Source organism: Salmo trutta, chromosome 19, assembly GCF_901001165.1.
Source record: "Salmo trutta chromosome 19, fSalTru1.1, whole genome shotgun sequence".
NCBI classification, from domain to species: domain Eukaryota; kingdom Metazoa; phylum Chordata; class Actinopteri; order Salmoniformes; family Salmonidae; genus Salmo; species Salmo trutta.
The window spans coordinates 34,860,232-34,884,624 of record NC_042975.1 but is presented as its reverse complement, the minus strand read 5'-3'; the positions used below and the strand labels follow the sequence as shown (position 1 = coordinate 34,884,624).

Genomic DNA, 24,393 nt, shown 5'->3' with positions numbered 1-24,393 from the left:
AGAAGCACAGTGAGTGACAGCAGAGAAGGTGCAGAGAAACAGCACAACAGGGAGGCAACAGAGGCACATTTAAAGTGGTGAGTTGTATCTCCAGTGGTGCTTTTACATGCTGTATTTATCTTAAAAATGAGCTGGTTAAAGGACCATGTTTAAAGGACCATGTTTTGCCGGTCACTGGTACAGTAACATTTGAGAAACGCTGTACTACAGTGTACTGCTTATGTTCTGTGTCAGTAGCCTGTGTTTGGACAATCATTTTTCTTTTCAGGGGGGGCTGGTTCCTGTTGTTTTGGAAAACGGCTTAATTCCTACATTTCAACACATTTTGCCATGGGACAGAGAGACAAATGTGCAGTTTAAAAATGCTATTCAACACATTTTGCCATAAGGCTGAGAGAACATTTTGCAGTTAAAGCAAATTTCCTGCAATTCTACATTTCTACATTCTACATTGCATAAGCCATTGCTTATGACGTGTTCATACTGTATGCTGTCTAAGGTGCCCCCGACCTCCAGGGAGTTCCAACCAAAAACAAGACATTATTGTGGGGTCGAATCGCCCTGTTCTGAATATGTCCCCCCCATCCCCCATGGCAATTTTGCCTTTGAACAGGTACATCCTGCATATCTGCTCTTAACACACACAAACAAATAAAACACGCACAATCCGCTCGACATTGACCCCGGCCGTTACACAGAAGCCCAGCAGCGCAAGCTGCAAGGCGTGCAGCACTACAGGCTATTTATTTATATCCTGCGCTAGAGTAGGGGCAGTGCAGTGGAGCGGTTTCCAAACTGGGCCCCCGCGTCACCTGTTTACCTTGCTCACCACTAGCGTCGACACACACACTCACACACACGCAGGGCTCTAAAGTGCGGCCATATGCTCTATCGATATTTTGCTGTGCGATCTGACCATTTATTTTGGGAGCACCAGTGCAACTGTAACAGTGTAGGTTCCGTCCCTCTCTTCGCCCCAACCCGGGCTCGAACCAGGGACCCTTGCACACATCAACAACTGACACCCCACGAAGCATCGTTCCCATCGCGCCACAAAAGCCACAGCCCTTGCAACGCAAGGGGAAACCCTACTTCAAGTCTCAGAGCGAGTGACGTCACTGATTGAAATGCTATTAGCGCGCACCACCGCTAACTAACTAGCCATTTCACATCGGTTACACAACCAGTAAAAAAAAAAATCACCCAGATAATAATTGTTGTAACGATAGGCTTCACTCTGCAGTTGTTTCCGAGTGCCATAGAGAAATAAAGCGAGTGCAAATTCGTTCAATCCAAATAATAATTAACAATATTAAAGAATGCATCAGTGATTTCTATTTTTTACAACTTTCAGAAGACGTAATGGCATGGGAATGCCTGTGTACTACTTTGTGTAGCCAGTTAGCAATGCTGATACAGTCCTTTCTAAAGGTATTCCCATTCAACTTTCCAAATTAAAATGTTAACTGCAAAGTAGGCTTACCTGGTAGAATGATATGATAGATATCATGATGATTTGTATCAAACGGGTGGTCTTTTGTTTTGCAAACTGCAGTTGCACATGCAGTACAGAAAAACACCACCTGGCAAACAGCAATCTCTTGCTGTGCACTATACCTCCAAAATATTTTGGGGATTTTCTTCCCCAGACCTCAACAGTGGTCTCATGCTGTGGTTTAAGCTTTGTTGTGGACTTAGAACATACATTTTTTATATATATATAGTGCATTCGGAAAGTATTCAGACCGCTTCACTTTATCCCCATGTTGTTACATTACAATTGTTTCCCCCTCATCAATCTTTAAAAAAAAAAAAGATATATATATATATATATATTTCACCTTTATTTAACCAGGTAGGCAAGTTGAGAACAAGTTCTCATTTAGAATTGCAACCTGGCCAAGATAAAGCAAAGCAGTTCGACACATACAACAACACAGAGTTACACATGGAGTAAAACAAACATACAGTCAATAACACAGTAGAAAAATAAGTCTATATACAATGTGAGCAAATGAGGTGAGATAAGGGAGGTAAAGGCAAAAAGGGCCATGGTGGCGAAGTACATACAATATAGCAAGTAAAACACTGGAATGGTAGATTTGTAGTGGAAGAAAGTGCAAAGTAGAAATAGAAATAATGGGGTGCAAAGGAGCAAAATAAATAAATAAATACAGTAGGGGAAGAGGTAGTTGTATGGGCTAAATTATAGATGGGCTATGTACAGGTGCAGTAATCTGTGAGCTGCTCTGACAGCTGGTGCTTAAAGCTAGTGAGGGAGATAAGTGTTTCCAGTTTCAGAGATTTTTGTAGTTTGTTCCAGTCATTGGCAGCAGAGAACTGGAAGGAAAGACGGCCAAAGGAGGAATTGGCTTTGGGGGTGACCAGAGAGATATACCTGCTGGAGCACGTGCTACAGGTGGGTGCTGCTATGGTGACCAGTGAGTGGAGATAAGGGGGGACTTTACCTAGCAGGGTCTTGTAGATGACCTACACACAATACCTCATGATGACAAAGCAAAAACAGGTTTTTAGACATTTTTGCAGATCTATTAAACATAAAAAAAACTGAAATATCACATTTACATAAGTATTCAGACCCTTTACTCAGTACTTTGTTGAAGAACCTTCGGCAGTGATTATAGCCTCGAGTCTTCTTGGGTATGACTCTACAAGCTTGGCACACCTGTATTTGGGGAGTTTCTCCCATTCTTCTCTGCAGATCATCTCAAGCTCTGTCAGGTTGGATGGGGAGCATCGTTGAACAACTATTTTCAGGTCTCTCCAGAGATGTTACACAAATGACAAGTGTGCGGTTACATTGGCAAAAAACACACACATTTCTTTCCACAGGGCCGTAGGGTGAGACAGGGATGCAGCTTAAGCCCCACCCTCTTTAATATATTTATCAATGAATTGGTGAGGGCACTAAACAGTTCGCAGCACCCGGCCTCACCCTACTAGAATCTGAAGTCAAATGTCTACTGTTTGCTGATGATCTGGTGCTTCTGTCACCAACTAAGGAGGCTCTACAGCAACACCTAGATCTTCTGCACAGATTCTTTCAGACCTGGGCCCTGACAGTAAATCTCAGTAAGACAAAAATAATGGTGTTCCAAAAAAGGTCCAGTTACCAAGACCACAAATACAAATTCCATCTAGACACCGTTGCCCTAGAGCACACAAAAAACGATACATACCTCAGCCTAAACATCAGCACCACAGGTAACTTCCACAAAGCTGTGAATGAGCTGAGAGACAAGGCAAGAAGGGCCTTCTATGCCATCAAAAGGAACATAAAATTCGACATACCAATTAGGATCTGGCTAAAAAACTTGAATCAGTTATAGAACCCATTGCCCTTTATGGTTGTGAGGTCTGGGGTACGCTCACCAATCAAGAATTCACAAAATGGGACAAACACCAAATTGAGACTCTGCATGCAGAATTCAGCAAAAATATTCTCTGCGTACAACTTAAAACACCAAATAATGCATGCGGAGCAGAATTAGGCCGATACCCGCAAATTATCAAAATCCAGAAAAGAGCCGTTAAATTCTACAACCACCTAAAAGGAAGCGATTCCAAAACCTTCCATAACAAAGCCATCACCTCCATAGAGATGAACCTGGAGAAGAGTCCCCTAAGCTAGCTGGTCCTGGAGCTCTGTTCAGAATCACAAACAGACCTCACAGAGACCCAGGACAGCAACACAATTAGACCCAACAAAATCATGAGAAAACAAAAAGTAATTACTTGACACATTGGAAAGAATTAACAAAAAAACTGAGCAAACTAGAATGCTATTTGGCCCTAAACAGAGAGTACACAGTGGCAGAATACCTGACCACTGTGACTGACCCAAAACGTAGGGAAAACGTTGACTGTACAGACTCAGTGAGCATAACCTTGCTATTGCGAAAGGCCACCGTAGGCAGACCTGGCTCTCAAGAGAAGACAGGCTATGTGCCCACTGCCCACAAAATGAGATGGAAACTGATCTGCACTTCCTAACCTCCTGCCAAATGTATGACCATATTAGAGACACATATTTCCCTCAGATTACACAGATCCACAAAGAATTCGAAAACAACCCAATGTTGATAGACTCTCATATGAAATATCACAGTGTGCCATCACAGCAGCAAGATGTGTGACCTGTTGCCACTAGAAAAGTGCAACCAGTGAAGAACAAACACCATTGTAAATACAACCCATATTTATGTTTATTTATTTTCCCTTTTGTACTTTAACTATTTGCACATCGTTACAACACTGTATATAGACATAATGACATTCGAAATGTCTTTATTATTTTGGAACTTCTGTGAGTGTAATGTTTACTGTTCAGTTTTATTGTTTATTTTACTTTACTTACTTTGGCAATGTTAACATATGTTTCCCATGCCAATAAAGCCCTTGAATTGAATTGTTAAAATCGGGTTCAAGTCCGAGCTCTGGCTGGGCCACTCAAGGACATTCAGAGACTTGTCCCGAAGCCACTCCTGCGTTGACTTGGCTGTGTGTTTAGGGTTGTTGTCCTGTTGGAAGGTGAACCATCACCCCAGTCTGAGGTCTTGAGCACTCTAGAGCAGGTTTTCATCAAGGAGCCCTCTGTACTTTGCTCCTTTCATCTTTCCCTCAATCCTGACTAGTCTCCCAGTCCCTGCTGCTGAAAAACATCCCCACAGCACGATGCTTTCACCAACACGCTTCACCGTAGGGATGATGCCAGGTTTCCTCCAGACGTGACACTTGGCATTCAGGCCAAAGAGTTCAATCTTGTTTTCATCAGACCAGAGAATCTTGTTTCCCATGGTCTGAGAGTCCTTTAGGTGCCTTTTGGCAAAATCCAAGCAGGCTGTCATGTGGCTTCTGTCTGGCCACTCTACCATAAAAGCTTGATTGAAGCTCTTAAAGAGACAGTGTAGAATGTTCAATATAATGCATCTCAATATGTAGTGCTTTTACACAATGTAGAAACCTAAAATTCCACAAATGACTTTGTAATTTCCATGACAGGTTTTTGTATCAACATTTCAGCTTTGTACAATTAACAAATCTATTTACAGGGTTAAATGTGAGTTTCTAGAGCACAACATGTGCTTCAAAAGTATCTAGAATTCATATAGCCCAATATGCTAGGCTATATCTCAATCAAAACTTTGTTATTCTGGTGCGCTTAGATTTTATGTTTTGCGCTTGACTTTAAATTGGGAGCACCAGTGGTATCATTGAGCCCTGCACGCACGTTTTCAAAGTGTTCAGTTGTGTTTTCAGGCCTATTCATAGTTTGAAACTCGCTGACATGTCAAACAGAAACATTACCTTCATAATCTGTGTCGTTGTCATCACCACCCAATAGCATAATGATAATTATTATGGACGACCAGAATATCGACAGAATTTAGCGGTTTCCGGCTGCTGTGTAACCCGAGCCGTGGGTGTAGCGACAGCTGGAGAAGCGAGGCAAGGGCAGCGGGATAAGGCAGGCTACGAGCCTTTCGGAAATAACCTCTAGCTTTCTCTTTCTTTCAGTTTGTACTTTACTCAAATCTGGAACTGTAAGTAAAGATCGGTTAACTTTGCGATGGGAACGCACTCCCTTTGGACTTGTTTGGTTGCAACTGTAGGCTTACTCTGGGGTGTGACAGTACTGGGTAAGTGTTTATATTGATAGGTTTTTCACGGTCAGGAACACTGTTCTTGGCAGTTGCACCTCTCGGTGTAGACTATTCATCAGTGGTGTAAAGTACTTTAGTAAAAATACTTTAAAGTACTACTTACGTAGTTTTTTGGGGTATCTATACTTTACTATATTTTTGACAACTTTTACTTCACTACATTCCTAAAGAAAATAATGTACTTTTTACTCCATACATTTTCCCTGACACCCTCGTTACATTTTGAATGCTTAAGAGGACAGGGAAATGGTCCAATTCACGCACTTAACAAGAAAACGTGGTGGTCATCTGTACTGCCTCTGATCTGGCTGATTCACTAAACACGTGTGCCATTTTTTTATTCATGGAGTTCTGTCCTTGAGCTGTTCTTGTCTATTTATGTTCTGTATTATGTCAAGTTTCATGTTTTGTGTGGACTCCAGGAAGAGTAGTTGCTACTTTCGCAACAGCATTTTGTTTCTTTGTATCATTACGACACATGTTGTTTCTATTGTTCCTGCGAGGCAGGTGGCATTTTATTTTTATAGGCGCTGCGAAAACGTCTTAAACATTGTTACAACTTTTGGTGTTAAAGGCGCTACGTGGTCAATTTGATGTCTGCATTGGCCGTGCAGGATTTATGGTGATATGGCCTCTGCAGACGTCAGGGCATTCATTCTTCTTGCGCTTCGCGGCGCAGCGCAGAGCTGTTGTGAAGGAAGTGAGTTTGTGTTTATAGAGGACCTCCCGCACTCGCCTATCAACCAATTATTTCAATGCAGAGGAGCTGAGGGAGTCCTCGCATTGTTACACATTTTCAGAGGCGCATGGCTATGCGTTACGGAGCTCAATTGGGTCACACAATCCATATGGCGCCTCCGACCATATTTTCAGATCAAGCATAAACGGTCTCTTACAGAGTTTACACATCCAATAAACTGCACCACACCACTAGTGATTCAGGGCTAATCTCTATAGCCATCCAGCTAATTACACGCAACTGGCTAAACAAAAAGACAAGACCTGAAATGTTGGAGTCCGTTTCCCGGTGCTTGACACAGGAGCTCAGCCAAGATGGCATGATGTAAAAAGGTTGCACCGTTTTCCCACCCGAGTCTCCTCATTGCCCCACAGCAAAATAATCCTCCATTTAGGCTATTGTTTATATTTGTATTTCAGACTATGTTGAGGTCAATATCAGAGCATAATGCTGGTATGGATGTCAACCCCAACACATGTTCATGTAATCGTCATTAATCAACTGCATTACAGTTAAACTACTTTGACTACCACCACCTACTTCTGTATGCTAGCTATGCTACCAGTTTATATGAATAGGGCCAACTTTTAAATGTTATGCAGCGAAAACAGCCAAATATATCCAAATCAGGTTTTAGTGACCACATTGTGGGCCTGTTACAATACATCAATCATGACAGATTTGACATATCTGCGCCAATCCAGCATCCTTCTATCCCATGGTCTGCATTCCATTGACCTTTTTACCACATCTATCCCCATAACCTCCCAGATATCTTTCCAGGAGTTCAAACTCATTATCGTGTCTTTGACATCCCTACACAAAGTATCATAAAGATGTTTTTTATTTGTGAACCTGTTTGTCAAAGTTCCCCATGTTTGTTGTCAAGGAAGTGAATTTGTGTTTATACAGGATATACCTCCCCCACCTACTGTACACTAATCATGTCAATGCAGATCTATGCGGAGACCTCCTCATTGTTAAATATGGGAGGCGCATGGCATCGCCACCGCAAGCCTCTGGAGGCTCTGCAATTGCTTCACACACTCCATATGGAGCCTCTGATCCACATTGCCAGATCAAGATAAATTGGCTTTTATGGTTGACACAGGGTGGCTCTAGCCTTGTGGGGACCCTAAGTGAGATTTGGTTGGGGGGATTTCGAACTTGTACCTTGTGTATTATATTCTAACTCTCAACAGTAAGTTGAGACACCCGATTGAGTTCCTAAAAACCACCCTAGCGGCCAGGGGCCCTAAGCGACTGCTTATGTCGATTATGCCTGGAGCCAGCCGTGGGTTGACATGCCTAGATGTTAATAATGTCAATTGAAAATGGTTCATTGGGTGCTTTTAGCAAATCAGTCACTGATTACTCAAGTTCCTTTGGCCTTTCAAGTGTTGAATCCTTTGAAATGGTATGCTTTATAGTCCCTATGGGTTTTATGCCACACATATTTCATAATATCATGGTTCTCTCTCTACCTTCCTTCCTTCCTTCCTTCCTTCCTTCCTTCCTGGTGCAGTGCGTTGTAATGAGGAGTCTAAGCTGATTGGGGACCTGTTCAGAGGCTACAACAAGAACATCCGTCCAGCAGCGCACCCCACAGATAAGGTGGAGGTGCAGGTCAAGCTGATTCTCACCAACCTCATCTCCCTGGTGAGAGACAGACCACACCTGCTGCAGCATAACAAAACCATACAACACACATACATTAGATGCCAGTACAAAAATGTAGGCACTCACTACTGTAAGTCACTCTGGATAAGAGCGTCTGCTAAATGACTCAAATGTAAAACCAAACATATTACACACATCACACTGCTGCACCCCAACAACACAAAACACATTCCGTAGGGATGACATACTATCTAAACAGTTCTGTACTTCAACCATGCAGGGGGCACTACAGTACTATCACATATCAAACTGAAATAGACAAATGTCTTCATCAGACAATCATATTATCTCCTCTGTTACAGAATGAAAAGGAAGAGACTCTCACAACTAATGTCTGGATTGAGATTGTGAGTGTTTCTCTCACCAATCTCTTTTATATCTTATCAATTCATTTATAATTTGTTTCTTGCATACTTTGACTAGATTCTCAGTTTTCTCCTTTCTCCTACCTTTGAGTTTTTTCCATCTCTCTATGCTCTCTTCTCCCTCACTCGTCTGTTTTCTCCTCCGTTCCTCCCCCTCTCTCGTCTCTCCTCTGCCTGTACCCTCCCCTCCCTCCCACAGCAATGGAATGATATTCGCCTAGCCTGGAACACCTCTGAGTATTTTGGCATTGAAGTTATCCGTGTGCCTTACAACACAGTATGGCTCCCTGACATCGTCCTTGAGAATAAGTGAGCCAGTAGAGGGCTTTCATCTTTTTCCTCATTCTGATTTCCCCCCTTTTGTGGCTCTGTTTTGCTTTGTTTTGAGCAATGGAGTCTTGAACTCTTCTCATCGCACCCTACCCTACCCTTTCCTTCCACCTCCTTTCTTCCCCTCCTCTCTTCCTCCTCTGCAGCATTGATGGCAAGTTTGATGTGGCCTACTATGCCAATGTGTTGATCTACTCCAGTGGCTACATGTACTGGCTGCCTCCAGCGATCTACCGCAGCACGTGTGCCATAGAGATCACCTACTTCCCCTTTGACTACCAGAACTGCACCTTAGTCTTCAGGTCCCAGACATACAGTGCAAATGAGTTGGAAATCATACTGGCTGTTGACACAGAGACCAACAAGCCTATTGAGTGGGTGGACATTGATCCTGAGGCCTTCACTGGTAATACACACACTAATGTTGCAACGTCTTGTTTTTATGGTTTTCCAAATCAAATCGTATTTGTCACATGCGCCGAATACAACAGGTGTAGACCTTACCATGAAATGCTTACTTACAAGCCCTTAACCAACAATGCAGTTAAGAAAATATTTACTAAATAAAGTACTTTTTTTATGTTTGTGGTGGTAAATAGACGGTACTCTACCTCAGGCGAGCAATATCTCGAGACTACCTTAATATTAGACATCGTGGACCAGCTGTTCTTGACAAAAAGACACACCCCCCCACCCCTCGTCTTACCGGACGTAGCTGTTCTGTCCTGCCAATGCACCGAAAACCCAGCCAACTGTATATTATCTGTGTCTTCGTTCAGCCACGACTCAGTGAAACATAAGATATTACCGTTTTTAATGTCCCAGTGGTAGGATAGTCTTGAACAGTTTATTCTCCAGTGATTGCACGTTGGCCAATAGAACAGATGGTATAGGTGTGTTACCCACTTACCGATGAATTCTCACAAGGCACCCTGATCTGCGCCCCCTGTATTTCCTTATTTTCTTCATGCGAATGACGAGGATTTGGGCCTTGTCCGGGAGCAACATTATATCCTTCGCGTCAAACTCATTAAAGAAAAACTCTTTGTCCAGTTCGAGGTGAGTAATCGCTGTTCTGATATCCAGACAGTAGCATCAACATTATGTACAAAATAAGTTACAAACAATGCAGAAAAACACAAAAATAGCACAATTGGTTAGGAGCCTGTAAAACGGCAGCCATCTCCTCTGGCGCCATTGTTTAACTAAAATCTCTTTCAAAATTTACCTCCCCCAAATAGTTTCCCACCACTACTCAGGTCCTGCATGTGTGACACAAATACTGAATATACAACTTTGTAGTTTCTCAAAATCAATATGTACGACTCCAACACCATCATAAAGTTTGCTGAGGATATGACGGTGGTAGGGCTGATCACCGACGACGATGAGGCAGCCAATAGGGAGGAGGTCAGAGACCTGGCAGTGTGGTGCCAGGACAACAACCTCTTCCTCAATGTCAGTCAGCAAGACAAACGAGCTGATTGTGGACTACAGGAAAGGAGGTGCGAACACGCCCCCATCCACATTGGGGCTGTAGAGGAGCGGGTTGAAAGCTTCAAGTTCCTCGGTGTCCACATCACTAAGGAATTATCATGGTCCACTCAGTCTTGAAGAGGGCATGACAATGCCTCTTCCCCCTAGGGAGGCTGAAAAGATTTGGCATGGGCCCTCAGATCCTCAGTTCTACAGCTATACCATTGAATGGCTGCATCACCGCTTGGTATGGCAATTGCAAGGCATCTGATCTCAAGGCACTACAGAAGTTAGTGTGTAGCTCCCTGCCATCCAGGACCTCTATACCAGGCGGTGTCAGAGGAATGCCCATTAAATTGTCAAAGACTCCTTCCAACCAAGCCGCAGACTGTTCTCTCTTCTACCGCACGACAAGCGGTACCAGTGCACCAAGTCTGGAACCAACAGGATGTAAACAGCTTCTAACCCCAAGCCATTAGACTGCTAAATAGATCATCAAATGGCTACCCTGACTACCTGCGTTGACCCTTTTTTGCACTAACTCTCTTGCACTGACTCTATGCAAACACACTGGACTCTACTCACACACTAACCCATACTTACGCTTACATCCCAACACACATACTGACGCAACACACACTCACACTCACCAAGTACGCTGTTGCTACAGTTTTATCTATCCTGTTGCCTAGTCACTTTACCTATATGTACACAGCTACCTCAATTACCTCGTTGCCCTGCACATGGACTCGGTACTGGTACTCCTTGTATAGAGCCATGTTATATTTACTCATTATTGTTATTCATTATTCACTGTGTATTTATTCCTCGTGTCACTTTATATTTGACTTTTTTTTCTTTATCTGAAGTACATTGTTGGAAAAGGACCTGTAAGTTAGCATTTCATTGTTAGTTGTGGTGGAATTATTCTAATCAAAGAGACTTTTAGATTTCCTCAGAACAATTGAACTTTATTATTTAATGACTGCAGTAATGGAACGTTAACAATCACCCAATGGTGTAGTGTTAAAGCCTAAATAAACAAGATTCAGTTACAACTATTTATAGTCTTCCTGAGTCCTTGTGACAAGGAACAGAAATGATACAAAAGGTACATTGTGCTCTCATGCAACAGACATCAAGATTTACATGGCGCCAAATATCTGTCTCTAGTTCATTTACTGCTTGTTTATACAGAAATACTAATGCAACCTAGAATACTAAATCCTTTCCTGAAATAAACTGGACATTGGTTCTCCCTGTTACCGATAGACAGGCACACAGACACTAATCATGGAATGGAATGCAGTCTTTAGGTTCTCACCAAGCCATCGTAAATCTGTCAGAGTTAAATCTCACACACGAGAGCTAAGAACCCTATTCTGTTGCCTCTAGAAAAAACAGTGTGAACGTTTTAATATAGGAATACATTCTAATATAAAAGTAATGTGATTAACATATTGTAATTCTATGACATCGTCTAAACCTGTTGACGAAGCATGTGACAAATAACATTTGATTTGATTAACAGTTATCTGTAAATAATTGACAACCCATCAACAGGTCAAATCCTAATGAAATGGCTTCTATTGATCCCAGTGTGTCTGTTTCCACCCTGTTAGAAAACGGTGAGTGGGCCATAAAGCACCGGCCAGCCAGGAAGCTGATCAACTCACGCTACACTCCTGATGACTTGGAGTACCAGGAAATCTCCTTCAACCTGGTCATCCAGAGAAAACCTCTATTCTACATCATCAACATTATCCTGCCCTGCTCACTCATCTCCTCCCTGGTCGTCCTGGCCTACTTCCTACCTGCACAGGGTAGGTTGCAACACTGCTGCTGATTGGTCAGTGGTGTAACTTGGGGATACAGGAAGATGATACAGTATGCCATCAACAACTGATGTTAGCAGTTGTCTGTTAGTGTTACTAGTGTTGTTGTGTATATTGACTATTAAATCAAATGATTTATATTTAAAGCAGCTATCAGCAGTTGAAACAATAACAAAGCGTCCTCCCTGCCCCCTTTTCAGTAAAAAGCTGAGGGATGAGGCTAGAGAAATATAACCACTCAAATTCATAAAACAGAGCTATGGATGCAACGACTGACCATCCATGATATCAGAATTATAGTTTTTAATGTTCGGAGGTTATGTAGTGTTTTACATTTACTTTGTTTACAAACATTGAAGTAAAACAAGTTTATATTTTGGATTCTGATGGGGTACGAATGCTTATGAGGCATTAATAAGTTATATTCTTCAAAAATCAGTGGGTACATATCATTAATTTATACGTCCAAAAATGGATGTAGCAACTGCAGATTGCCCCTTTATGCTCTAACATAGATTATGGTTTTGAGTTTCAAACTAGAGAATGTTGTTGGATTCTGTTTGCCTGCGCAAGACAAGATCAATAGGTTTCTGCATTCCAACTAAAACACTTGGAAGCACTCTCATGTTACATCTGGAATTGCTCGAGTATATTTCAGGGATCATCAACTAGAGTTTCTCTTGAGCGGATGGCCAGGGGGCCGGAACATTATTACAAATCATTTGTAGACTACAAATTGACCACAAGAAACCCAAACAGATAATGTGACTAAAACATAACTTCAAACCTTGCTTAGGCTACATTTGTTTATGATCACATCTCTTTATTATCCTTGGGAATAGGCCTACTTGGGAATAGGCCTACTTGGGATCAGATTTCCAAAATGTTTATCACTTGGAGCTGTCCAACAACAAAATGTTTTTTTGCTCAGAAAACTTGGTGGGCCAAATAAAACCATCTGTATAGTATGTCTTGTCGTCTATGAGGATTATGGGAAAAGCATTGCACTCCCGTCTGTACCCCTCTGACTCTCTGTTGTCCTCTTCATAGCTGGGGGACAGAAGCTGACTGTGTCCATCTCTGTCCTGCTGGCTCAGACTGTCTTCCTATTTCTTATTGCTCAGAAGGTCCCTGAGACATCTCTCAATGTCCCACTCATTGGCAAGTGAGTTAGAATGTACCTGGGTGTGTTTGTATGATGATTCTGTGTGAGACTCCATATAATAGTCACTGCATTCCTTTCTCAGCTTCTAATGTATGCCCTCATTAATGGGATTCTTCTTCAGTCTCTTACTGCCTTCCTCCATACATTTCTGTTACTCCATAAGAGAGCCAAATCCCCTCTGCATCAACATCTGTCTGTTCTTCTCTTCCCAGGTACCTGATCTTTGTCATGTCTGTGACCACGCTCATCGCCACCAACCAAATCGTGGTGCTCAACATGTCCCTCCGTAGTCCCAATACCCACACCATGTCCCACACTATCAAGCACGTATGTATACATTGAAAAGCAAAATGATTGGTTTAACCACAAATGGGTGCTAAGTGGCATAAAGAAATCCAGGTCCAGTACTTGTGTGGGTTTGAAAGTTAAATACTTTATTGCGTAGGCCAAGTCATGATTAAAATGCAGTGCATTCTGAAAGTATTCAGACCCCATAACTTTTTCCACATTATGCATTTATGGATTTTCCCCACAATGACGAAGCAAAAAAGGTTTTTAGATTTCTTTGCCAATTTATATATATTTTTTAACAGAAATACCTGATTTACATAAGTATTCAGACCCTTTGCTATCAGACTTGAAATTGAGCTCAGGTGCATCCTGTTTCCATTGACCATTTGGAAAGGCATACATACACCTTTCTATATAAGATCCGTAGAGCTCAGACAGGATTGTGTCGAGGCACAGACCTGGGGAAGGGTACCAAAAAATGGCTGCAGCATTGAAGAACACAGTGGCCTCCATCGTTCTTAAATGGAAGAAGTTTGGAACCACCAAGACTTTTCCTAGAGCTGTCTGCCCGGCCAAACTGAGCAATCGGAGGAGAAGGGCCTTGGTCTGGGAGGTGACCGAGAACCCGATGGTCATTCTGACAGAGCCCTGTGGAGATGGGAGAACCTTTCAGAAGGGCAACCATCTCTGCAGCACTCCACCAATCAGGCCTTTATGGTAGAGTGGCCAGATGGAAGCCACTCCTCAGTAAAAGGCACGACAGCCCGCTTGGAGTTTGCGAAAAGGCACCTAAAGGACTCTCAGACCATGAGAAACAAGATTCTCCGGTCTGATGAAACCAAGATTGAACTCTTTGGCCTGAATGCCAAGCATCACGTCTGGAGGAAACCTGGCACCATCCCTACGGTGAAGCATGATAGTGGCAGCATCATGCTGTGGGGATGTTTTTCAGCGGCAGGGACTGGGAGACCAGTCAGGATCGAGGGAAAGATGAACGGAGCAAAGTACAGAGATCCTTAATGAAAACCTCCTCCAGAGCGCTCAGGACCTCAGACTGGGGCGAAGGTTCACCTTCCAACAGGACAACGACCAAGACAATGCAGGAGTGGCTTCGGGACCAGTCTCTGAATGTCCTTGAGTGGCCCAACCAGAGCCTGGATTGAACCTGATTGAACATCTCTGGGGAGACCTGAAAATAGCTGTGCAGCGACGCTCCCCATCCAACCTGACCGAGCTTTCGAGGATCTGCAGAGAAGAATGTGAGAAACTCCCCAAATACAGGTGTACCAAGCTTGTAGTGTCAACCTACAAGAAGAGTGAAGGTTGTAATAGCTGCCAAAGGGGCTTCAAAGTACTAAAGGATCTGAATATTTATGTAAATGTGATATCAGTTATTTCTTTTGTCTAAAAATCAGTTTTTGCTTTGTCATTATGGGGTAGTGTGTGTAGATTGATGAGGGGAATTTTTTTTGGTCCATTTTAGAATAAGGGTGTAACGTAACAAAATGTGGAAAAAGTCAAGGGGTCTGAATACTTTCTGAATGCACTGTACACCAACACATATTGGCTAACAGTTGTTTGTTCACCCGTACCTAATTGCTAATAATCCATCCGCAAATGCCCGACTATATGTGATAAAGTGAAAATCTTTCATCCGCAACCAACCCTAACCCCCAAATATAGAAAATGCACTGTACAGTCAGATAGCAGAATAATTTTTTGGCAGGCCTTTTTAAATTGGCATATGTTTCTGCTTATAATTTTCTACATTTTGGTAGGCTATTTGTTAATCCACTTGTCTATAATTAGATACAGGTGGCTTCTCTTCTGTACTTGTTGACCTAGAAGAATAAATATACCCCATGCTCACCAGAATAAATATACCCCATGCTCACCAGAATAAATATACCCCATGCTCACCAGAATAAATATACCCCATGCTCACCAGAATAAATATACCCCATGCTCACCAGAATAAATATACCCCATGCTCACCAGAATAAATCGATAGAATGAATGCTTCAAATCAGTTGACATGCTAAAGCTCTCTTTCATCTCTGCTTCTCTCATGCGGCAAAGACATGTATTATTAGGGACCAGGGAGAAAATGCAATTAAAAAAAAAATCTGTTTAAGGAAATGAAAAGCTGTTAAAACGACCCAACATGTTTTTGATACAATATGCATCCAAGCAGAAATGACATTTTATGTGGTTGAAATACTATCAGCTTTTATGATGCTTATAAAGATAGCACCTTTACAGACTGTTCTGGTCCTTCTATTTATTTTCAACTCTCCATTTCACAGCTTTTCTCTTACTGAATTAAACTCCGATATTGTCTTTTTCGCCTCAGTGCATCAATGTTAACTTTTTCTGCCTAAATTCCCAAAAGCATTTGGCAATTGCCGTGTATTTAGCACGCTACAGTTAGGCCCGAAAGCTTAGGCTAAGTACTAACGTCAGATAAAAATAATGAAAGAAAAACCTCAGTGTAGCCTATAGATATGAATTGCACAAGAATTCTTTTTTTTTTTTAAATGACGTATTGTTTTCTCTTTATTCAATACTATAATGATCCGATATGACATAAGATCCTACTTTGTCAGAATGAATATTCAACTTTTTTGTTGCCTATTCCACCTTTCCTCTCCCCTGTTTAGCTCTTCCTGGAGCTTGTTCCTCAATTCCTGGGCATGGCCCCTCTGGTGGATAATGCAGAGGCGGAAGTGAACGGAGTGAGGGAGCGACGGCGTAGCTCGTTCGGCCTGATGCAGAGAGCGGAGGAGTATGTGCTGAAACAACCACGCAGCGAGATGATGTTTGACAAACAGAGAGAGAGGCACGGCCTCACAGGATCATTTGGTAAGATGAGTGGATTAGAGTGGAAATCTGACAACCAACCCTAACCCACAAAAATGCATGGTAGGCTAGAGATGGCAGAATTTTTGGGGAAGATCTTTTTGCCTGATTTTTAGATATGTTTCTGCTTATAATTTCTGACATTATGGTAGGCTATTTGTAAGTCAACTTGTCTATAATTAGATACAGGTGGCTTCTCTTCTGTCATTATGTTGCCCGAAGACTAAATAAACCCTTTCTCACCAGAATGTTATAAATCGATAGAATGAATGCTTCAATCTAGTTGACTTCGGTAAAGTTGTCTCTGTCATCTCTGCTTCTTTCATGGAGCAAAGAAGTTTAGAGATCGGGGAGAAAATGCAATAACTCAAAAATCAGGAAAGATTTTCTGTGCAACATTTCCAAATGACATCAGTTTACCCGGTTGTAAGGGAAGCTGTGAAAACGACCCAACATGTTTCTGATAATATTTCAGTTCGGCTTGGATGCATATTTTGTGGTTGAAATACTATCAGCTTTTATGTTGCTGATAAAGATGGGTACTGTTTAGAGGTGCTAACTGTGCATTTGCATTCTCTCAAGATGAAAAAAATGTCTCCACTCCTGTTCAAAATTTTGCCTACATAATTTTACTGCAAGAAATGTTTAATTTTCCAGGAGTTAATATTAAGGCTATGTGAGGTTATAGACCTACAGTCAGTGCCCAGATTTCAGTTTCCATTTAACCCTTCTGAACAGTAGGCTACAGTTCCCTCAAAATGAACTTTTTCTGCCCCTTCCCAAATGCATTTGGCGATTGGCGTGTTAGCTATTTGGCGCATGTACAGTTAGGCCCTAAAGTTTAGGCTTATGCACTAATGCAGATAGCCTAAAATTATGAAAGAAAAACCTCAATGTAGCTTAAGATGTATACATTGCACAAGAATAATAAATGTATGGATTTTTTTAAGGTATTGTCTTTATTCAACCCGCCCTTCATCCACACAATATTTCATGACCCTCAACCCGCCCGCCCTGCGGATATAACCACGGGGACTGCGGTTTATGAGTCAACCCGCGCATCACTAGGGCACGCATATCCAGATTAGTGACCAGAAATAACTTTTTTCAAGCCTACATTCATCATCCATATAATATACAGTTTAGCAATCTACTACTGACTTATCTTTGCCAGAACAATTGTCTACCTGGCGATTTGATTGATCATTTTCATATTTCAGATAGGCCTAGTGTGGGTGGCTACTGGCTATATGTCTAAAGATAAGCAGCTGTAACATCGCACTGCCATCAATATTATGGGACAAATATGTAACATATTCTGGTGAAATTCTTATATTTGTGAGGAAGAAGAGGGCTATCCGGCTGGCGATGAGCGCTTTGCAGGCAGGCATGATAGTGGCCACAAATAGAGTTGGATATAGTAATGGTAGGCTACAATCTTCTATTTTGACTGGTATTGTCTTGGTCATTGTGAATAAGTGCAGAATTTGAGTTCAAAAAAGTTTAGCAAAATAATTTACTAATCAGATTTTTCTGCTGTCCCTTCTTGTAATAATTGCTCAACGAGTCTGTGACCCCGGCTGCGGGAACCATTTTTTTGGGGTGTCCTTTTTTTGTTGTTGAGCATATGCCCCCCCCCCCCAAAAGGTCTGCGGACAGCCCTGCTTTGAGATGTAGTAGTAAGTAGTTATGTATATTATCCAGCAAGCCACTTTTTGAATAGATGTCTGGGTTCATTTGAATTGGTTTTAAAAAGCATTTGGTTGTATTTGTTCTTGTAAATAAGTAGCACAATCAATAGGAAAAGGAGGACAAAGATTAGTACTGTGGTCCATCACCAGCATATGTGTAGGTGACTGTATGTCTCTGTTACCCTCTAGTGGATGGCATTGATGTGAGCACCACAGCCAGCCTGTACAAGAGCCTCGCCCAAGCTGCTCCTGAGATCAAGGAATGTGTGGATGCCTGTAACTTTATCGCTGAGAGCACAAAGCAAGCAAATGACATTGGATCAGTAAGTATTGCTTTTATTCTGGGGATGTAGGTCAGGTTTTGGGTCAATTTCAATTCATTCTGTTCAGGCCCATATTCACAAAGCGTGCTGATCTAGGATCATGCTCTTATGATAAAATAAATGATTATGATTTTAAAAGGCCTACACTGAGACACTTTGAATACAGGCCCATGATGAGCTGAGGGTTAAGAAATCCTGATAGAACAGTGTGGGTTATTGTCTCCCCACTTCTGGCTCACCGTTAACTGTCCCATAGGAAATAGAGAGTTGGGTATTGATCGGGAAGATGATTGACAAGGTGTGTTTCTGGGTGGCCATGGCCCTCTTCTCCATCGGAACTGTCGCCATATTCCTCACGGGACATTTTAACTCAGTCCCAGAGTTTCCATTCCCTGGGGAAAACAAACGATACCTCCCCAGTTAGGAGGACAAGGCAACGCCCCTTCTCTTAACTTGGTCACAGATTATATGGATCATCGTCATTGTCTTCATATCATTGAGACTTAAGTTGTCTTGCTCATTTCTTCACTTACAGTGCATTCGGAAAGTATTCAGACCCCTTGACTTTTTCCAAATTTTGTTATATTACAGCCTTATTCTAAAATGTCTTAAATAGTTTTTTCCCCCATCAATCTACACACAATACCCCATAATGACAAAGCAAAAACAGGTTTTTAGAAATTTGTATTTAACCTTTTATTTAACTTTATTTAAAATATCACATTTACATAAGTATTCAGACCCTTTACTCATTACTTTGTTGAAGCACCTTTGGCAGTGATTACAGCCTTGAATCTTCTTGGGTATGACGCTACTAGCTTGGCACACCTGTATTTGGGGAGTTTCTCCCATTCTTCTCTGCACATCCTCTCAAGCTCTGTCAGGTTGGATGGGGAGCGTTGCTGCACAGCTATTTTCAGGTCTCTCCAAAGATGTTAGATCGGGTTCAAGTCCAGGCTCTGGCTAGGCCAATCAAGTACATTTAGAGACTTGTCCCGAAGCCACTCCTGCGTTGTCTTGGCTGTGTGCTTAGGGTAGTTGTCCTTTTAGAAGGTGAACCTTTGCCCCAGTCTGAAGTCCTGAGCGCTCTGGAGCAGGTTTTCATCAAGGATCTCTCTACTACATTCATCTTTCCCTCGATTCTGCCGCTGAAAAACATCCTCACAGCATGATGCTGCCACCACCATGCTTCACCATAGGGATGGTGCCAGGTTTCCTCCAGACGTGATGCTTGGCATTCAGGCCAAAGAGTTATCTTGTTGTACACCAGACCAGAGAATCTTGTTTCTCATGGTCTGAGAGTCCTTTAGGTGCCTTTTAGCAAACTCCAAGCGGGCTGTCATGTGCCTTTCACTGAGGAGTGGCTTCTGTCTGGCCACTCTACCATAAAGGCCTAATTGGTGGAGTGCTGCAGAGATGGTTGTTCTTCTGGAAGGGTCTCCAATCTCCACAGAGGCACTCTGGAGCTCTGTCAGTGACCATCGGGTTCTTGGTCACCTCCTTGGTGAAGGCCCTTCTCCTCCGGTTGCTCAGTTTGGCCAGGTGGCCAGCTCTAGGAATAGTCTTGGTGGTTCCAAACTCCTTCCATTTAAGAATGGAAGGAGTCTGTGTTCTTGGGGACCTTCAATGCTGCCGAAATTTGTTGGTACCCTTCCCCAGATCTGTGCCTCAACACAATCCTGTCTCGGAGCTCTATGGATAATTCCTTCGACCTCATTGCTTGTTTTTTTTCTTCTGACATGCACTGTCAACTGTGGGACCTTATATAGACAGGTGTGCGCCTTTCCAAATCATGTCCAATCAATTGAATTTACCACAGGTGGACTCCAATCAAGTTGTAGAATCATCAAGGATGATCAATGGAAACAGATGCACCTGAACTCAATTTCAAGTCTCATAGCAAAGGGTCTGAATACTTATATAAATAAGGTATTTCTGTTTTTTATTTATGGGGAATTGTGTGTAGATTGATAATGGAAAAATACATATTTAATCCATTTTAGAATAAGGCTGTAATGTAACAAAATGTGGAAAAGGTCAAGGGGTCTGAATACTTCCTCAATGTACTGTACTTATTACAGTCTTTGGCAGTAGATGACTGAAAATGGCATTGTCTTGATATCATGTCATCCTTTTTGATAAATATTTCAAACTGTGTTTTGTTTTACCCTAACCATTACACGCGTGTATTCTATTTTTTAGTAAGCCATGTCACATGAACATGCCAAAATATCTACCAGTTTGTGGAAAAGCAGTTGTGATTTAATTCAATAAGTCTGCTGTGGGCTTTGCTTGGTTAGAACAAAATGAAGAAGCCAGATCTCTGTTTCAGCCCTCACACTGCCTTAGCATGAGGATGCAGGTCTCCTATACCCTATAGAATTCTTGTCTTTCTTGTATCTCACTGTATGGTGATGTATATGTGACACAGGTCTTTACTGATGGATATAATGCAATTTGCAATGTAAGAAGACCATAATACTATAAGAATATTAGATTTAGCTAGCTAGTTTATTTTACGCACGATACATTTACATGGTTAATGAATTGTTCTGTTTAACTTCTACCAAATAATGATACAATGACTCAGACACTTAATTCAAAGTTAAACCGAGGCCTTGCTTTCCTTTCTGCCCAATTGGTGCCTCATTTATAAAATGTTATATAATTAAACAATTTATTTTTGTATATAATTAAAACACCTATGCTGCTGATGTTAGCATGCACAAATCATCATGAACAATATGGAGTTGAATATGGAGTTTTAGCATCAAGAGGATGTGTTGGATAGTCAGCAAAAACGGAGATTTAAACCATTACCGGAATGTACTGTGTTTTACTTGTCCCTCTGCATCTAAGATCTTTAAAACATCTATACAAACAAATGCTGCATAATGACTGTTGTTTTATGTTGTTATTAATACTGTGAAAATTAAATAAATCATTTTTTAATCAAAAGACTTGTGATCATTGTTGAGAGGGTGCACATACAATATGTGGCTATTAAATCTTGAAATGGCAGTTTGAGATGTTTTTTTAAATATAAGACAATGCTGAAGACGAAGGTTAATGCAGACCTCCTCCAAAAACACTGCTTGACTTATTCCAAGGCTTGGCAGGAATCATTTGTCAAGCCCTTTGGGAATCCAAGCAGAACCACCGTTTATTTTCCCAAGGATGATTAAATAGAGCAGCAGCACAGCATCCTACCACGCAACAGAACAGTTTGAAGGTAGTTTTAATATTCAAGTCAAAGTTAACATTTCTTCAACACCAGACAGCAGCAACAATTACACATGCAAGTACAGTTGTATTGCTTCATTTTGTCTACTACTGTCATGGTTCCATTTTTGTTTCACTGTAGAGTATTCTTAAAACCTTTTGAGGCATATTAATGGGAAGCAGTGTCTGATCAAGGAGTGTAGTGTGTTCGGTGAAAGTAGTCTACATTCTACTTGATCACACCACTATAATTATGCGACTTTTGAGTGAATAAGAATAGGCTACACACCTTCAAGATCACATTTTGATGTTGCTTTAGGCTAGAAATGTGGTTTAATATAACAAAAGATTTTCCTGTCTTCATATTGTGTCGAAATACATTTGTTTATGTATTTAGAATATTACAATGTAATTTGAGATTAAAATGTCTTTAGGTTGAACACATTTAACTTACTGCTTCTACTGAGTGTACAGGGTGCGGTCAGTCCATCTGACTCTGACCACTATGACTAGACAATGTCTGCTGACTCACCCAAATCTGCGGTCTCCACCCAAAGATCTTCTTTGTCCTCAATTGGGAGAAAATAAACATATCAATTCAATGTCAGAGTTAATCTCTGTTCTTCAACTCCAGAGACTATGCCTCAGCACTGTGGAGTGAAAGCACTTGGACAACTCTAAATAGCTTCTGTGCATCCATCCATGTCAATGTCAAAACCCTCATGCATGCATTTCATTTGAAAGCTTGGAAGTGAGAGAGAGCTGATAATGAATCTGACAAACAAACTTTGATAAAACAAAACTGTTCTTGATAAAAAGGGGCACATAGTGTATTTTAAACACTGACCCAATTCCCCTGCAGTAGGTACTACACGGTCCAATTCAATTATCTCTGAGTGAAAACAAAGACATTACTACCCCAAAATTGGAACATCTCAGAGTGAAAAAGCAATAGGAAATCAAATATGGTATTTTCCCAGATGTTTAGGGCTTGTCCCTACACAGCTAGGAAGGGATTTACAGCAGCTGTGGGTGAATCTTGTCTCTAATCATTTTAAATGTAACCTTTATTTAACTAGGCAAGTCAGTTAAGAACAAATTCTTATTCACAATGACAGCCTACCCCAGACAACGCTGGGCCAATTGTGTGCTTCCCTATGGGACTCCCAATCACAGTAATGCAGCCTGGATTGGAACCAGGGACTGCAGTGACACCTTGTGCACTGAGATGCAGTGCCTTAGACCACTGCACCACTCAGGAACCTTGTGCTCCCAACATTCCTCTGGTTTGGCTTCTGGACCAAAGCCCCGGTTGAGACATGTCCCTTTTGTCTCAGTTCAACAGTACTCATTCATTTTGTGTGAATGAGGAGGAAGAAGGTCTTGAGCCAGCAAAAACAGATCTGCCATATCTGGCATATCACCTCTGTTTTGCAGCTGGTTACACTTCAAATAAAGTAATCTCTTCTATTGAGAAAATCTCAAGCAACAAAGAAGATGTTTAATAATTAAAAACCAATAAATCATATAAACCGGACCAAACTCTTATAATTTAGTTGTTGATTGTTAGTTCTCCATTTTTTTATTTGAATTTTAATAGAAGAAATGGTTCGATTCCAGGCTGTATCACAACTGGCCGTAATTGGGAGTCCCATAGGGCGGCGCACAATTGGCCCAACGTCGTCCGGGTTTGGCCGGTGTAGGACTTCATTGTAATTAAGAATTTGTTCTTAACTGACTTGCCTAGTTAAATAAAGGTTAACTACTGTTGTGCTGCTGACTGTACAATCTGTCTTCAACTGGAGTGCCGCTGCCTGCTACGTCAGGCACTATGCGACATTTTCTTTGACAATGGAATAGCTAGGTAATGTGAAAGAAAAATGTATACGTTGTTGATACATTGATGCAATGTTTACCTGGACAAGTTATCGCGCACTATTGTATCATCAGACTATTTGTGCTTCTGTAGCGGATATTCTCGGTGAATGATTTCAGGAATATAGCCTACCATGCAGCCGGAAGGAACATTTTACATGTGCATTGTTTAGAGTAAGTACTGTATCGCTTTCCTTCTCTCTTTTACGTCAAAACTACTGATAAGTCTTCTAGGGCGAAGGGACTAGGAAGAAAAACGAAGATCTTTTTACTCACGGATAATTTGACCCTCGTCTTCCTGATCTTTTCTATGTGATGCTTTAGTAAGTAGCTACGCCTCTACTAAAATGAATCTCCTCTGTGATTCTATACCACTATAAAAGGGAACTATCGTAATTTAGAAATAGTTTAAAACAGCACGGATGCAGAATACTAATAAGGCCTATGCGACATTTCAACGGGATACTTTATTATAGTTTCACATGGCCAATTTCTGTCTGCTCCTTCGTTCTCCAACCTGGTATCATAGACTAGACGTAATATAGTAAATGAAAATGATCGGCCACTCATTAGTATAATATGTTTGGTATGGTTACATAAGACCAAAGGTTACTTAAAGGAGTAGTTCACTATTTTACAACTTGATGTTAAATGGATCCTCACTCTAAAAGTAGTCTATGGACCAGGGGAAACTGTAATCCATGGTTCAGTTTTCTTTAAACAGCCACTACAAACTTCAGCCAACTTTAGCCACCACAAGTTAATCAATTGAAGTGATGTGGGTATGTGAGTCAAATCGCCTTAAGTAATATACAACTAATATAGAGTTGATTTCAGGTGTTTTGGACATTCTTAATT

The 24,393-nt window shown here is 41.4% G+C and overlaps 2 protein-coding genes across 7 annotated transcripts in view; both read left to right on the top strand.

The window, feature by feature from the left end:
- On the top strand, positions 1–19,050 carry LOC115154426 (acetylcholine receptor subunit gamma). 2 transcript variants are annotated; one of them, XM_029700622.1, is made up of 11 exons: positions 4,895–5,660; positions 7,949–8,082; positions 8,406–8,450; positions 8,668–8,777; positions 8,945–9,204; positions 11,897–12,097; positions 13,160–13,274; positions 13,487–13,601; positions 16,226–16,427; positions 18,305–18,438; positions 18,695–19,050. In XM_029700622.1, the coding sequence occupies exons 1-11, from the start codon at positions 5,591–5,593 to the stop codon at positions 18,860–18,862; spliced, it is 1,554 nt and encodes a 517-aa protein (XP_029556482.1). In that variant the 5' UTR covers positions 4,895–5,590; the 3' UTR covers positions 18,863–19,050. The 2 variants fall into 2 exon arrangements, with proteins under 2 accessions (XP_029556483.1, XP_029556482.1); XM_029700623.1 differs by lacking the exons at positions 4,895–5,660; positions 8,668–8,777 and adding an exon at positions 1–77 and having other exon boundaries at positions 18,695–19,049.
- Positions 19,051–23,426: 4,376 nt separating this feature from the next.
- Positions 23,427–24,393, top strand: part of LOC115154424 (phospholipase D2-like) — a 31,063-nt gene continuing 30,096 nt past the window's right edge. For 3 of the 5 annotated variants that reach the window (XM_029700619.1, XM_029700616.1, XM_029700615.1), the window contains exon 1: positions 23,434–23,709. The gene's annotated coding sequence lies outside the window, so the exon portion shown is untranslated. Of the gene's footprint in view, positions 23,859–24,393 lie in introns of all 5 variants that reach the window. The other 2 variants (XM_029700617.1, XM_029700620.1) reach the window with 2 other exon arrangements.

Bases quoted from the DNA above. Each gene is read 5' to 3' on its own strand.
- LOC115154426 (XM_029700622.1), top strand. From the start codon at position 5,591: ATGGGAACGCACTCCCTTTGGACTTGTTTGGTTGCAACTGTAGGCTTA. The intron at 13,275-13,486 runs GTGAGTTAGAAT...TTCTCTTCCCAG, and splicing joins AATGTCCCACTCATTGGCAA to GTACCTGATCTTTGTCATGT. The intron at 16,428-18,304 runs GTAAGATGAGTG...GTTACCCTCTAG, and splicing joins CGGCCTCACAGGATCATTTG to TGGATGGCATTGATGTGAGC.